The 16885-nt window shown below is 37.0% G+C and overlaps 1 protein-coding gene across 2 annotated transcripts in view; it reads right to left on the bottom strand.

The window, feature by feature from the left end:
• The window catches only part of LOC124359937 (ubiquitin carboxyl-terminal hydrolase 47-like), a 133660-nt gene extending 124548 nt beyond the window's left edge, over nt 1-9112 (bottom strand). Inside the window, exon 1 of one of the 2 annotated variants that reach the window (XM_046813129.1) lies at nt 9000-9112. Coding sequence is in view for 1 of the 2 variants with exons in the window: in XM_046813110.1 (XP_046669066.1) it covers nt 9000-9066 (67 nt within the window). In the remaining variant the exon portion in view is untranslated. The remainder of the gene's footprint in view (nt 1-8999) is intronic. The other variant, XM_046813110.1, reaches the window with a different exon arrangement.
• Between the last annotated feature and the right edge of the window lie 7773 nt (nt 9113-16885).

Genomic DNA, 16885 nt, shown 5'->3' with positions numbered 1-16885 from the left:
ACTAATAATAAACCAGTAACCAAAAAAGGGTGATAGATATCTGTTACAATAACCATATATAAATATTATAAAGGATCTGATGGCAAATGCTTGAGATAAACTCACCTAGAACCATAATACCCTAGGTATGACTACACCCTCAGGTAGGCTCATGTTAACAATTTATGTTCAATGATTTGTAAGTGAGCACCTAAATATTTATCGTGAAACTATACTAGGTCTATTACAAGGAATTGTTGGTTTCAATGTGGTTTCAAATCTTTTTATGTAGTGTAGGGTACATATTATTTAGCATTTGCCAATAATAGAACAAGCTGTAAGAGCATGCACGCTAGGGTGGGTCGAACAAAAATTAATACTTTTATTTATAAACGTTTTAATGTGGAAAAGTTGCCTTTAGTTCTAGTTTTAATCCCCTTACTACGAACTGGATAATTTTGATTTACAAGAGCAAGATCATTATCTTGTAGTAATTTGAAACATTTTTAAATGTTTAAAATAAATTTTGACATAAATAGCACATGTTCATTGCCACTGTTATTGTCGGTCATCAATCAGTATGTAAACGATTTTAATTTGTTTAAATTAACTTAATTTTAAACAAAATTATTTTGTAATTTTATAAAATCAACTATTTAAATAGTTTAGATTTTTTAATCAATAATTGATTAGATTCCCTTGGTGGTCGCTTACTATACTGAAGCCGAGCCGAAAAAGTACAATCAATCTATCTGTTGGGTAATTTATGGTAGGCCTAGTTTTACAAGATAAAACTAAAAGAAGATTGTTGTTAAAAAACATACTTGCTGTCTAAACAGATTTAGCTTCCACAGTACATAAGACATTGTTATAAATATTAGCATGCAATATTAAAAACACTAGAGATGAGCTAATTAAGTGAGGCCGGGCTACAGTACAAGATATCTTATCAGTTATCTACAATGATTAAGGGTTATTGGAAAACATTGTCTATTAGAGTTATGATCATTTTTTTATTAGGGAAAGAGCCTGGTGAGACTTTAATAAGTGGCCTACACATTTGTTATTCAAACTTTGTTATCGAGCGATTCGGTATATTACCCAACTTCAATATTATATAATGATCGTACATAAAGAATTATTATTCATTACAGCAACAAACCAATTTAACAGTAGCATTAAAAATAACAAAATCAACTTTAACCTGGACCTACAGCTTGCTCGGATAGCTGTCAGCAACTGCTATTGTGAAATGGAGGAAAAGATTCTTACCTAACAGGCGCACTTATCTGCGGTACAAATAATTACAAAGATAGTCTGCCGGTATTACACATCTCAAATTCTATTACCGCTCACCAAGACCTTTCATCTCATATTCATCGCCATTTACGAAATCTCTAAAACTAGATATTACTTGTTGTTTATTGTTTATGTTAGACATTATTATAATTTATCAATACGTCGAAGTCATATGTAAAGTTGAATAAACTGTAATATCAAACTATTAACTTGATAGAAACAATCGATGTATTCAATAAAAATAACCGAATAATGAGCGTAGGCCGCTTAAGTCTACCCAAGAGCCTATCCTTGATAACTCTGTTGTCCTACTAAATATTCTAGGCGGTAATTGTGAAAGTAACGGCAGGGCCGTAAAATATGAGTTTTGCGTTATTAACTTATTGGAATCATCCTACAGAACAAAACAATATAAGGTCTGACGGGGTGCAAATGAGAAATAACAAAGTTGTAGATCATAAAAAAAAAATGGAACAACTGTTCACGTGCGGAGCAATATTTCCAAGTTGTACAGCCACATCGGGCATCACGTGACCTTTTGTGACTGTGATTCGATCTCGTAATGACGTCATCGGATGCAGCGCCATCTTTGTAAACGTAAATGAAAAATAATACTGAAATGAGCAGAATTTTGACCCAAATGAACAATGTTTTTCTTAATTTCGAGCTACAAATTAATTAGTTGGGTATCAATTTACATTAACGTGACCATGGAAAGGTATGTTCATTTTTTTTTCCTGAAAACTACAATTTTTCCTGAAAACAATATTGAAGAAAAAATTTGTCGCCAACGAAAATCAAAGGAGCTACGATTTTTTTAAATCCTCTGAAAACTCCGTTTTTGACAGTTTCCTATAACTCCGCGTCTGCTCAAACTCAATATAGCCAGATTTTAAAAACCGATTATCATACCAACAACGAGAAATTATCGTACTTTCATATAAAATAATCGTACCAAACACATTTAATGAAAAAGTATGTTATGTTCGTATGATAAATTATGTTATAATTAACTTTTGGTTTGTTACTTGTATAAATTTGTCAAAAATCTTTCATGTACGATAATAACTACCCATCGTGTATCTTACCGGCGCATAAAATCAATGAAATTATCGTACCTCTGGCAACACTATCCATATTTGACAGTTTGGTAATACTCCGCGCCTTCTCAAATAAAGAAGGAACGCCATTTTGAACTACCGTTATTCCTCCACGTCTATTCTTAACCTCCTAGTTCAGTAGTGGTAATGGCACACCTTTGTGTTGGATGTTCGGTATCTCACGTGGAAGCAATTCGTAAAGACGAGTCTGACTAATACGAGTCTGACAAAGATGCCCGCCCACTGCGCACTGCTTGCTCTTTTAGAAAAAAAATTAACTCGAAAAAAAATTGAATCCCAGCTCACGTGATGCCCCTGCTCCTTAACGCAATAATGTCCGAAAGGCATAAATATAATACAATAATATACTTTCTCCCCAGTTCATATGCACCTGTGATAATAATACTTGGCTATAAATGCCCAACCTATGAAAAAAAAGTCCATTTTCCATGGTCACGCTAATGTAAATAAATACCATTAGTTGTTATCGGGTTGAGACAAGTGCCTCTCCGGCCATCAGCGCGGGCTGCAGCAGAATGGTGCTGCCCCGTGCTGATGTCAACGAAAGAAGAACATCCCTCGAGGTAGTACTTATCAGTAAAATATCAAATTCTAGAGGGGCTGATCAGAAATATAAATTGAATTGTAATTCAAAGACAATAACGTACAGCGTAAAAAACGTAATAAATCATGAAAACCTCTAATATAAATATATAAATGGATATTAACAGAGAACAGTTACCATTAGCATGTTCCATAGAATGTGGAGAATGCCAAACTCCAACGAAATATAGTGTTGTCTCGCTGGCTTCAATAAATTGCAACAACGTGGTCACAAAACCAAAATATGTCTATGTCTAAGCGCGTTCATTCAAAAAAGGAACTTGTCCGGCCGATTTTTTAAAATTACAATATTCAAAACTTTTTTTATTACTTTTACGAATTTTTTTGTAACAACGAAACATCAAAGTCCCCCGGTTAAAATACAATACGCGACCGCACAACGAACAAATACACTCAGTGTTAAAAATTCCATGTTCTATTAAAAAAGAAATAATCTCCTGCCGGTCAAAACGTAAACTCTTAATATGCCCGAGAAAACACTCCTAAACACGCAATTCACTACGATTCGTCGAACTAGTGGATGGTTGATCCATGACCGTCATGCATTCACTCGATCCAAACTATAGTACCCGATATCTTGTGAAGTACTGACTTCTGCCCCGGAGCGCTCAGATAACAGGTACGCTATCAGTCCCGGCCGCAGAAAATATTTACAGATATCCAGACACAGCACACAAGCAGGAAATTAAAACATTACAAACTTAACTATTTTTGAATATATCCCCTAAAATTTTTGAATATATTTTTATTCAGGAGGATGAGCAGAATACTTGATAACGTCAAATTTATGATTTGCCAGGCCAGCCTTTAACCTTATACAGTATACGTCCATTATCTGAAAGTCGGTCATCCAAAACGTCGGTTAACGGAAAGCCAAATCCCGCTGAAATTTTACGATTGGTTAGCCCTATCCGACGGGTCATATATTACGATTATGAAGGCTCTTATTGTTGCCGGATCCTAGATGGTGTTGTGTGCTCGTGCATGCCTACCACTTGTTCCTTGACAGGTGACGACATTTTAGCGTAGGTACAAGATCCTAAAGATGACATTGATGAAGTCGATGACGTTTTGGTTGAAAAAGGTCCGACCAATGAAGAAGCCTTCCAGTGCTTTGGGACTGGTATTACATGATTGGAACAGCAAGATGAATTTGATGCTGTGCAGTTGTTGTCTTTAAAACGCCTACAAGACTTAGCGGCAAAAAAGAGACAAAGTGGGACGAGTGCCTCCGGCCATCAGCATGGGCTTCGGCAGCACCTTTGGTGCTGCCCCACGCTGATGTCGATGAAAGAAAAACATCCCTCGAGATAGTACCTATCAGTAAAATATCAAATTCTAGAGGGGCTGATCAGAAATATAAATTGAAATGTAATGCAAAGGAAATTATGTAAAGTGAAAAAAACCTAATAAATCATGAAAAACTCTAACATAAATATATAGATGGATATTAACAGAGAACACTTACCATTAGTGTGTTGGCGGATATAGCTGAGCAGCAGCAACAAAAAAGTGGAATTTTTAAAATTGCAACATTTGAAACTTTTTTTACTAACGTACTTTTTCTAATTATCCTATTGCAACGAAACAACAAAGTCTCCCGGTTTAAAAACAACATGCGACCGCACGACGAACAAATGCACTCATGTTCAATTAAAAAGGAAATAATTTAGTTTCGGTTAAAACGTAAACTCTTTACATGCCCTACTAAACACTCTGAAACACACAATTCACTAGGGTTGGTCAAACTAGTGGATGGTTGATTCACCTACTGAACATGATATCTTGTGAAGCACTGACTGACTCATGTCCCAGAGAACTCAGATAACAGATACTTTATCAGGCTGCTATCAGTCCCGGCGGCAGATAATATTCAAGTAAACAGATTATCCAGACACAACACATAAACTTAACATTAAAACATTAGAAACTTGACTACTTATGAATATACCCCCTAAAATCATGTTATTTGATAACTTTATTAATTAATTAATAGTTATCGATAACTTTGTTATTCTTGGTGACTTCAATCAACCTGACACAGACTGGAAAGATACGTCTTCCTGTTCGCTCAGCAGCGCTTCCCAAAGTCTTGTCGGCTTGGCAGAACTGCTTCAGCTTTATCAGCACAACAGGATTGAAAATCACCGAGGTGTTATTCTCTACCTAATTTTTATTCCTTTTACTGACACGATAGTAAGCCCAGCTGATGATATGATAATCCCAGAGGAATTAAATCACCCACCACTAAATTTTTCAATCAACCTCAATTGTGCGAAGACCAATTCGAACCCTTGCTCAAGTCACAACTTCAGACGATGCAACTTGGATGCCGTCTTTGCCTGGATCCAGGGATTGTCTTACCCAACGGTTGATTCCACTAAAGCTGAAGAATACTTCACTCTATTCTGTAGGAACCTTGCCGATGTTATCAAGCTTAACTCTCCCATTAGGAACTCCAAAAGATCAACTTTTCCCTAGTGGTTTACTGCTGAGCTCAGGCGCCAGGTGATCGAGAAGAAAACTGTCCATAGGCGTTTCAAAGAGACTGGTGATCTCTTCTTATACGATTCTTTTAGAAAACTTAGAAATCGGTGCAGGCAGTTAGCCGGTGAGTGCTATCGTGACTATACTATGTGGAGTCCGCCATTCCTAATAACATTAAGGTTTTTTGGGCACACATCAACAATCTGAGGAAAGCAAACATCACATCGAACCTGGTGTATAATGATGTTGAAGTGGATGAACCTAGCGGCCAATGCGAGCTATTTGCTGATTACTTTTCGTCAGTCTATACCAACATGTCACTCCCATCATCTGACTTTGACTTTAGAACTTCTGTCAACCTACATAGCCTCGTTTAAACTGCTCAACAAGTGGAATCAAAACTTAAAGCCCTTGATCTCTATAAGGGAATGGGTCTGGACTCTCTACCTCCTGCGGTGATCAAGTACTGCAGTCCAGTTTTGGCTCCACATCCCTCAATATTTTTCAACACACTGCTCGCCAGTGGCACCTTCCCTGCAAATCTGAAGATTAGTTTCATCACCCCTATTTTCAAATCTGGTGAGCGATCCAATGTAACTAATTATAGGCTGATAGCCATTCAGTCGTGCTTGCAAAGGATTTTGAGAGCCTTGTGGTGGATAAACTTGTATTTGATCTCAAGCATGTAATCGCTGAGGAACAACATGGCTTTAGGAGTGGTTGATCGACCTCTACCAATCTCCTGGTGCTACATAACTATGTCACATCTGCATTTTCCAGGAGGAGGCAGGTCGATTGCATACTGCTCGACTTCTCAAAGGCGTTTGATAGAGTCAACCACAATCTTCTCATTTCTAAACTGAGAGGCTATGGTATAACGGGATCTCTACTGGAGTGGCTGTCAAGTTACCTGACTAATCGGGGAATGATTGTGAAGTTTGCCGGCTCTTACTCTGAAATGTTTCCAGCCTCGTCTGGTGTTCCGCAAGGCTCACATTTGGCTCCTCTCCTTTTCAGTCTTTTCATTAATGATATTTTCGAAGTTATCTCTACGGGTTGTCTCATGTTCGCTGATGACATCAAGATATTTGTCGAAGTGAACTCTCCTGAGGACTGTCAGCGACTACAGGATACTTTAGATCATATCGGAGCCTGGTGTCAGCGGAATGGGATGGACCTGAATGCTGATAAAAGTGCTGTACTCATGTACTCCTGGCTGGACTCACCCACTGTATTCAACTACACTCTCTTCGGCTCCTCACTAAATAAAGTCTGCAGTTTTAAGGACCTTGGGGTCGTTATGTCTCATGATCTCAGTCCGTGGAATCATATCTCACGCATATGCAGCAAGGCCAATTCACTAATGGGATTCCTATGCAGAACATCGAAAGACTTTCAATCCCCAACTACATTGACAACACTGTTCAAAACCTTAGTGCGTCCGATCCTAGAATTTTCATCTGTTGTTTGGTGTCCCTACCTGACAGAGCACATTGATACTCTTGAGCGGGTGCAGATCAGATTCCTGAGGCTCATCGGACTACGTCTTGGCTATGAGTTCCTGGAGACGCCTGTTGACTGTTTGAGGATCTCCCTTGGCCTTCCACATTTGGCGACTAGAAGAAGGATGGCGGACATCTTGATTCTTCATAAGATGGTTAACGGTGCTCTAGACTGCCCTCATCTTCTCTCTCTTCTCGAGTTTCGAATTCCGACATCCACTCGTTCCGGGGACATCTTTTTCAAGAGGGTACTTCCTTCTCTTTACAGCTACCACAGCTGTATTCCCAGACTTATGAGAGAAGGTAATGAGGTTTCAGGAGGTGTGGAATTTTTTGGATCCTTTTATCAGTCATTTCGATCGTGCTTGGGGAAGCTACTATGACGGGCAACTGTGTTAGTTCTTAATTTGTTGTTGTTTAGCTGTTTACTGTTATTATTATTGTGTTCATATTATATACGTGTTATTATTGTTGTCCAGATTCCTATATATATATATATCATAACACTATTGACCCTAAAGTAACCCATTATTATTATTTTTATTATATAATTTTTGTTGTTTAGCTGTTTCTGTTGTTATTATTATTGTGTTCAGATTTATACGTGTTATTACTGTTGTGCAGATTATATAAATATCATCTCACTATAGACCATAATGTAACTCGCCATTATTATTATATAACTTTTGTTGTTAGGTGTTTCCGTTGTTATTATTATTGTGTTCAGATTCTATACGTGTATTATTGTTATATAATTTTTGTTATTTAGCTGCTACTTTTATTATTATTTCGTCCAGACTCTTTACGTGTTATTATTGTTGTTAACTTGCAATTATTGTTGTTCATATTCCATGGATATCATTATACTCATATAAACCTTATTTTAACTCGCCATAATCCTTTATGTTATTATTGTTAATTTTCTCTGATTGTGTTTTGATTTTGTTGTTTTGATTAATATTAAGTAAAATGCTTGGTTATGGATAGCTGCCACCTTTGTTATAAGTTATATTGTACAAAATGGTTTACCGTTGAAATAAATAAATAAAACAAAATAAAAATTTGTCATTTGCACCCCCTAATACTATATATATTTTTTGTTCAGGAGGGTGAGCAGAATACGTTGATAACGTCAAATTCGTGATTTGCCGCCCCGGCCTTTTATCTTATAGCTACCGTAAATTGTACTGTTTCTACAATATCTACCGTAAATTTTACTGTTTCTACAATATCTAAGGCACTGAGCCAAAATTGTATTTACTGTATATGCAATCCCTACTTTGTGTTACCTTCACATAATATTTTATACTTTCGTGTGATATTTAAAGTAGCTATTGTGTCTTCTAGTTAAAAAATGTGATTCTTTTTGCTGTCCCACCGATTCCCCTACCCTCAACAAAAAACTAGACATTTCTTACAGTGATATTTGATTATCCGAAAACCTCCTAGCAACAATTGTTTAGGATAATTGACGCTCTACTGTAATTGCTTTCTAGGCAACTTTAACCTACCATAATCAATTGCCTAACATAATTGGCAAGGTTTTAAACTTAGTTTTCCTTCATGGTCTGTGCTTTAAGTTGTTTAAGATTTATTTGGCTTCAAAATATAATGTGATAGTAATACTATGACAAAACAACTAGATAAGTAGACTATCATAATAACCATGTGTGACTATAATAATATTGAACTCAATTGTCTTAGCCACTTTCCTAGTTCATATATCTTACTGAATGTCAACTAAAGTTGCATATATAATTTTTTTTTAACCGGCATTTAAGGCAATATTATAAAAGTAACAACATAATAAACAAAATGTTATGATTAGTACCAAAGACATTTAATATTATGATATACAATTAGGACACACCAAACACTCCACCTAGGTTCATAGTCATAGCCTATGTGAGCAATTAATATCTGAGAGCAATTTATCAACAGTGCCTTAGCATAAAATGGTTAAACCTAAATTAAAAATAAAGTAAGAAACAATTACACTGCTACTTACCGAGTAAAATTATCCTGCTCCTGGTTGTATAGGTGCACAATAAAAATTTTACGCCATGACAGCTCATAAATGATACATCTTGCCTGTTAAATTGAAAATTATATCTGTTTTTTAGGAACACGGAGAAAAAGGGTAGAGAAACATAGACACAAAACATGAAGCCAGTAAGTTATTTGGCTTCTCGATTAGAGAAGTTTTGTATAATCCAGAATTCTAAAAATTAGAAAGGTCTATAACTTTTTTAACAATTTTTACTAAACGCTCGATATATATAGAAGGTTTTATAAACGTTAATGTTTTAAAAAAATACGAGACATTAAACGTACATAAATAGTGTTGTCACCTTGTTGGTTTTTCTGACACCGTCTTGTGTTTAATAAACGCACATTTTCAGCAATACATTTTATAGTAGTGTTTTCTTTCTTTCTTCCTCTTGTTTGCTGAATTTCAGCAGGTTCTGCTTACTTTGAGCATGGAACCTCGATAAACATTCTTGTATGTATGACCAGTTTACACTTTTTACACACAGTAAGTTCACTATTGCACTCAGTATCCACGAGGGTTGTATGCTTGAAGACAAGGTTGTTCTTGGTGTTCTCGGTGTTGTGGGTTTTCTGTTTTGTTTTCTATTTTTTGTTATTATTTGTTAGTTTTAGTCACAACCTAAAGTCTATTGTCAATACTTCCTATTGTTTGTTGTGTTACTTTGAAGTTGGGGGAATTTCTTTAAGGAAGGTATTTGATGTGTGTAGGATTAAATAGGAACGGTTGTGCACCCAACTCCAAGGATAGAATGCTTCACGCCAGAGACCCTTCAGGCGGCTTCCTAGTCCAGAAACAGGAAATGGGCCCTTGAGAGAAAATTTTGTTATAACCCATGGTGAAGACATTCATGTTCTTAAGACAGGTCACTTTCAAGACTTAAGTTATGTTAGTATGTTTTTTTTATACATTACCTTATTTATAGATTTAAGAAAACTTACAATTTCCAGTATTATTTCCATATCAAAGCTCGTTAAAAGATCTTTCAATATATAAGGTGGATCTATTTTCTTAGCTTTCAGTTTAGTGAGTAATTCATGTCTGAAGTCGTTATATTGCACACAATCAAAGATTAAATGTTGAAGACTTTCTATGGAACCTGCATTGCATTTGAAGCATAACCCTAATTTATCTTAAATAGGGTTTCATTAACCTAAGCATGTCCAATTCTTAGTCTATTTATCGTTACTATTTTATTTCTACTCAGTTTGTAATTATTATACCATGGGGAGGGGCTATCAGGGGCAAGTAGTGATTGTTTAATTGCGCCAACAAAATCTTCCAATGACACTTTAAAATCTGTTGGTTCTTCGCCTGCTTGGGTTGCCTCTTTTGCCAGCCTATCTACATGTTCATTGGGATTGGGACCTATCCCCACATGACTTGGTACCCATTGAAAAGTGAAGTATTTATTACCTCTCATCATGCAGATTGTAATGGCTGATGCCCAGTGGCGGATTATGACCTTAGCGGCCCCTAGGCACATGTTAACTTGCGGCCCCCCTACCTAAAAAAACAGAACTACACAAAATAAAAACGGTTGGGACTTACAATTAAAACTAAGTTAGTGGCTTTGTACACTTTATAATATTCAAATGATATTAGTGACATTATACATTGATTACATGAATAGTTTTATGTTTAATATTTCCTTACAAATCAACTTTTCTAGCTTTTAATGCAGCAAACTCGTCTACAATATCATCAAAATTCAGTTCATTCAATAGTTCAGCATTTGCAGAAACCCCAACTAGGCTGGACAGCCTGGTGTCAGTGGTTGAGTTGCGTAGGTAATTCTTCACACGTTTGAGAATGCTGAATGACCGTTCTCCCGATGCATTTGAAGACATCGTGCATAATAAGATTTTTAGTGCAGTATCAATGTTTGGGAAGAGTGTTGTCAGTTGTTTCTCCCTGATAAATTTTAAATAGTAGGCAGGTAAATTATGTTCTTTTGCGTTTTCTTTTTTTACCTTCAGCTTCTTCCACAAACGCTTTAAAATGGATCAGTTCTTCCCCAAGTTCAGATGTGAGATCCGAGGAATATTTATCCACCAAACTACACGCTTTTTGACGAATTTCTTCATCATTTAGTTTGTCCATGTTATACAAAACACCAAAAACCTCATTTTGATCTAAATAAACTTTTTACCTGTTGTCTAATTCCTGGGTTATATTGTCAATAACAATGTAAAATGTATTTACAATCATGTTTTGTCTTCCATCAAAGCTACTGGTATCATTATCAGTGCCATTTAATTCGTCTTCGTCTGACATTCTATTTCTCTTCCTTCTCCTTTTCGTGTCTTCCTCGTAGTTAGCCTTTTTATTAATTCCATACCCTTCTGTTAATAGTAATCATATCTCTTTCTAAGGGTCTGTACGGAATCTTTAATTGATTTATACAGATTACAAACCATTCCCAAGTCAGCATGGTCAGCATTGTGCTTTGCATGGTTTTACTAGCAGCGTTGAAACGTTCAAGGATATCATTCCAAACTACCAGTAGTATTGCTATTTCAATTTTGCCAAACGAATTGCATAGACCTTCAGCTGTAACTCTACATTCTGGTTTTTCTTGTGGGTTCTCCACTATTTTTTCAAGTGCTGCATGAAACTCCCAGTAGTTAACAATTAAAGCTCTTGAAGCATTCCACTTGGCTAACCACCTTGTAGTATTAAGTCTCTTATGTAAAAGCTTTTGTTTACTATCGCTGTCCTTTATCAGGTTTTCAATGGTCACCCATCTTGAAGTTGATGCACTAAAGAAAACATATAGTTCTTGTATAAACATAAATAACTTGGTTGCTTGAAGGCAAGAGCTAGCTGCATGTGTTCCTACTAAATTCAATGAATGAGCGGAACATGAAATGAATTCCGCAAGTTGATTGTGGCCTTTGATTCGTGATTGAAGTCCTGAGTACTGACCAGACATATTCGCGGCATTGTCGTACGACTGGCCTCTCATATCATCTAAAGGTATATCTAGGGAAGCCAACATGTTCAAAACAACTTCTTCCATTCCGGCACCAGTGTGATCGTCTATTCTGATAAAGCTTAAAAATCTTTCTACTGGACACCCATTATCTAAAATGTAACGAACAATAAATGTTAACTGATCGTGATGAGTTATATCTATATCGGGTGTAGAATCAATACTGATAGAATAGTATTTGCTTAATTTTAACTCCTCGACGATGGTTGAAACAATTTTTTATGCATTATTTCAGCCAATTCATTGCATATCGTTGTTGACAAGTAACTCACTTTTCCTGTTCCAGGATTGCCATGCGTTTGAAGATGTGCTTTTAAAAAATCGTCATACTCAGCTACAACCTCTAGTATTCCCATTTGTTAAAGAACCAAACACTTCATTCTTAGAACCCCGAAAGGCCAATCCCCGAGACCCAAGGAACTTTATTACGTGAATAACGCGTGATAAAACTTTACGCCAGTAGTCCACGTCTTTCATGTACTGTTGATGCAATGCAGAATCAATTTTACCAAGAACATTTCCTCTCTTAACAAAAGAAAGGGTGTTATTTCTATGAGCTGAACTTTTTTCATGTTGTGAAAGGCGGCTTACATTCTTCCAATCATTAAATCCATTTGTAAAAGCAGTGTCACAATTAATTTATTCATTGTGAAATAGGGTACAAGGGACACAATAAAAACAACCTGCAGAGTTTGAATACATCAGCCATTCCCTCTTTTGTAATTGTCCATTTTTCATGCGCGTAAACAGCATGCTCTTGTTGGCATAACGCGTTGTTTTATCTGAATACACACGCTTAGATGTTGAAAAGTCACAATCTGTAATTTTTGATAGGTGCTTTGGTAAGCTTTTAATTATGGCTTTCATTTCGTTGGTCAATGGCCCCCAACAATTTGGATCAGTTAAATCAAAGTTAACATTCTTCTCTGGTACATTAAGACTACTGGTAGACTGTATTTGTGGATTTGAATCCGGAAGGCTGTGTATAACTGAGTGTTTGTATTAATTTATCATCATCGTGAAGGGCGACTTGTTCATTACTTAAAAAACTACTTTCAGGGCTTGTTTCCGAGCTACAACTGAATCCTCCCTCACTACTGGAATCAGACAAACTAGCATATAAAAAACTGTAATTTTTATCCTCCCTCACTACTGGAATCAGACAAACAAGCATATAAAAAACTGTAACTTGTATCCTTCCTCACTACTGGAATCAGACAAACCAGCATATAAAAAACTGTAATTTTTATCCTCCCTCACTACTGGAATCAGACAAACCAGCATATAAAAAACCGTAATTTTTATCCTCCCTCACTACGGGAATCAGACAAACCAGCATATAAAAAAAACTGCAATTTACAAAAAATAATGTCAAAATTTCCGTGCGGAAAGTGCAGAACTGGAGTGAGATTTTCAGGAATCAAATGCACAGGTCCCTGTCAACAATGGTTACACTCAGCTTGTCAAGATCTAGGACTACTAAATAAAAACACGAGCAAGTGGTCTAAGGCGCAGATTGAAAGCTGGTATTGCAATTACTGTATTAAGAAATCTCAGCCTCTAAATGAATCCTCCGGCTCTAGCTATACAGTCAAACACCTAAGCACAGAAAGTTTATCACCCCATGGCCAAATCCAAAGTAGCTTTAATAGTGAAATTCTTAACAACTCGGTACAAGAGCTCCTTGAGAAGGACCTTCAGAACGATGAGGACACCTTAGCCATGGCATCCAAAATTGGAGCAGCCCTTTTGGAAGAAAACACTTTCTTAAAACAACAGAATAGCATACTAGAAGCTAGACTAGCCTCGTCAGAAGCCATGAAGGAGGACTTAGAGTGCAAAGAAAACACATACCTCAGCAGAATTGAAACCTTACAAGGAAAATTAGACGATCTTAGTGTCCAGCTTAGTAAAGAAAAATTACACTGTCTTGAACTCAAAAACATTTTTGAGGAACATGACAGGGACCAAACACAAGTCATTGAGAACAACTTATTGGAACTGAACAAACTTAAAAAGGTTGTAACAGAACTCAAGAATAAAGCAGAGACAGATGATACTACTGACAACACTAAATCAGACGATGTAGTAACCCAGCCCATTATCTCAGGGGGCTCCTGCTGGAATCATGACCAACCACAAAAAACATCCCTCTCAATTACTTGCAAACTGCAAGAGTTAGAAAACAACCAAAATGACTTGAGAACAAGACTAACTGTGTTAGAAATTAAAAAATCAGGAACAATCACTTTATCAAGAAGGAATCTGTTATAGGACAAAGGAACCCTCTCATCAACTGTCAGTGAGGTCACAGCCTCAAAAACTCCGAAAAAGAAAACAACAAAAAACCAAAAATCAGTTCTTGATTACCCAAACAATAAATAACTTAAACACAGCCTCCTTTCAACCAACATGCAATTTACCACCAACAGACAGCAACCTATTAAGCATTGACAAGAATAACATACTGAACTTGAATGACCTTGAACTGAGTGACAATGAGGAGCAGGATATACATCAAACAAGATTAGTGTGCAGGAGAATGATTCGTGACACTGCGTTCAACTCCAACTCTGGCAGAGTATCTTTCCTCAATCCTTTGGATACTAGTAAGATTGAAAATTTAAAATCATTTACATTTGTGCCTGACGAAACACCTCTTGTAACATCACAACTTCTCTCCGACGTGTACTGGGAGAGATCCTGCGGTGTGGAGTTTTATGATATTGACACAGGACTCTGCTCACTATCTCTCACTAATGACTTGCTGTCAACAATCTCAGAAAGATCAACAAAGAAAGGTCTTTCTTTCAACAACTTCATTGTAGTTGAGTACAAGGCAAAGACTTTTTTCATAATTCCCTACGCATCCTCCCAGAAGAATTGGAAACTAAAAATCTTCAAATTTATGGAAGTAGTAAATGATTGCTTGAAATTCCCCTTACTATTCTCACTTGACATACATAATGTACTGGCATCACTGCACCTACAAGAAACCAGCATTACAGAGTTTCTTCAAGTCCTGCTACAATTTGACAGCAATGCTTACCTTCATAGATACAGGCTCTATACACACGATAGAAAGATCAAGAAAGCCATAGACTTGGTACTAGATAAATCACACAAGCACCATCTGAAGCTGTCCCGCATAACACCTGATGGCTGTTCTGACATCTACAGCACCTGGAGGAGAACTGGAGCGGTGTACCGATCCGCAGAATCCTACACAGCCATAGTAGAGCCTGCTGTCACCTCAACCATACCTACTCAGACTCACCTGAAGAATCCTCAACATCCAGCAATGGAAGAACAAAGGCTGATTTGGAAAACTGCAGAAAGCAAATTGCTTCAAAAGTTTTCCCAATTCTACAGAGCCCACCGACTGAACGAAAGGACAATAAAAGAACTAAGAGACTCAATAACTGATCTAAGTGGGGGTTTCAACATTATTGACTTGAATACAGGAGAACTACTCTTTGGAAAGTCATTACAGAAAAAATACAGTTTTGGCTACGACGGTTCACGTTTTGTTGAACTGATATTTACCAACGAGCTGAGATATACAATATCTCACAACCTAAAATCAACTAATGAGATTGTGCTAGTATCTGAGAACACTGAAGTTATGAACGAACTCAGACTGTATAGCAGTGTCAAGAATGTGGACATAGACAATATGAAAGAGATCAACCTCGAGCTGGCACAGGGAGTCCCAGGCTGTGGAAAAACCACCTTCATTGTCAACGCATACGAAGAGGGTGATCTCATTCTTTTCCTTACTCGTGAAGGAGCGTCTGATTTCCGACTAAGACTGAAAAGAGAATATCCTAAATACGACCCCATCAGTACCAAAGACTCATGTCGGACAGTTCATTCATTTCTTATAAATTCAACTGATCATCTAAAAAGAGGAGGGCATTACAAACGGCTCATTATGGATGAGGCTCTGATGTTGCACGCCGGTGAGCAAAAAGGATTGCTTGTGCACTCGCTGGAATATCTAATGCACTATTAGTTGGAGACAAGCAACAAATCCCATACATAAATAGGACCACTCACGATGTGACCCACCACAATATCCTTGATATGGCCAAAGTTACTCAAATCCTGAGCACATCATACCGCTGCACACTCAGTGTAGCAACTCTTTTATCCTCATACTACGAACATGGAATGATCACTAGCAGTGCTGTCAAAAAAGAAACAAAAATTTTAAACTTGACTAGTCTGAATGACTTGCAAGCAAACAAAAATAAATATAAATTTCTCGTTTACAAACAATCTGAAAAAAGGGAGCTGCATGGACTGGGTTTTAATGTGTCAACAATACACGAATTCCAGGGAAAACAAGCACCGCACGTGGTGGTAGTTCGAACATCAAGAACATCAGAGGATATCTACGAGTCCCTACCACACTGCACTGTTGCTATTTCCAGGCATACAGAATCATTTGTATACGTTACACCAGTGAGAGATGACACACTCGGCAAGTGGGTGAGAATGACTGGTGAGTATACCGATGAAGTTCTCTCAAAACACTCTCTATTTACAGTTCATCCAGAAAAGCAATCTGCCTCATCAGCATTAAATGACTCAACTGTCAACCAAGTTAAACAGTTAGCCACTCCTCACGATACCCTCGACTACCAGCCACAAATAAATCAAGATGACTATAGGAACATCTCACCCGGACGGGAAACATTAGAGACCTTGACTTCCTACCCTCATAGCATCACTGTCTTCCCTGAGATTCACAAATATGATGATGGAACAGATATACCCATCCCTCACTATATTAAGAAGAAATCAGCAGTACATAAATCTAACACTCAGCCCACAAAAGACCCTG

This window comes from Homalodisca vitripennis, chromosome 1 (genome assembly GCF_021130785.1).
Source record: "Homalodisca vitripennis isolate AUS2020 chromosome 1, UT_GWSS_2.1, whole genome shotgun sequence".
Taxonomy (NCBI): domain Eukaryota; kingdom Metazoa; phylum Arthropoda; class Insecta; order Hemiptera; family Cicadellidae; genus Homalodisca; species Homalodisca vitripennis.
Note: the sequence above shows the minus strand (reverse complement) of the source record. Positions and strands in the feature narration are given on the sequence as shown.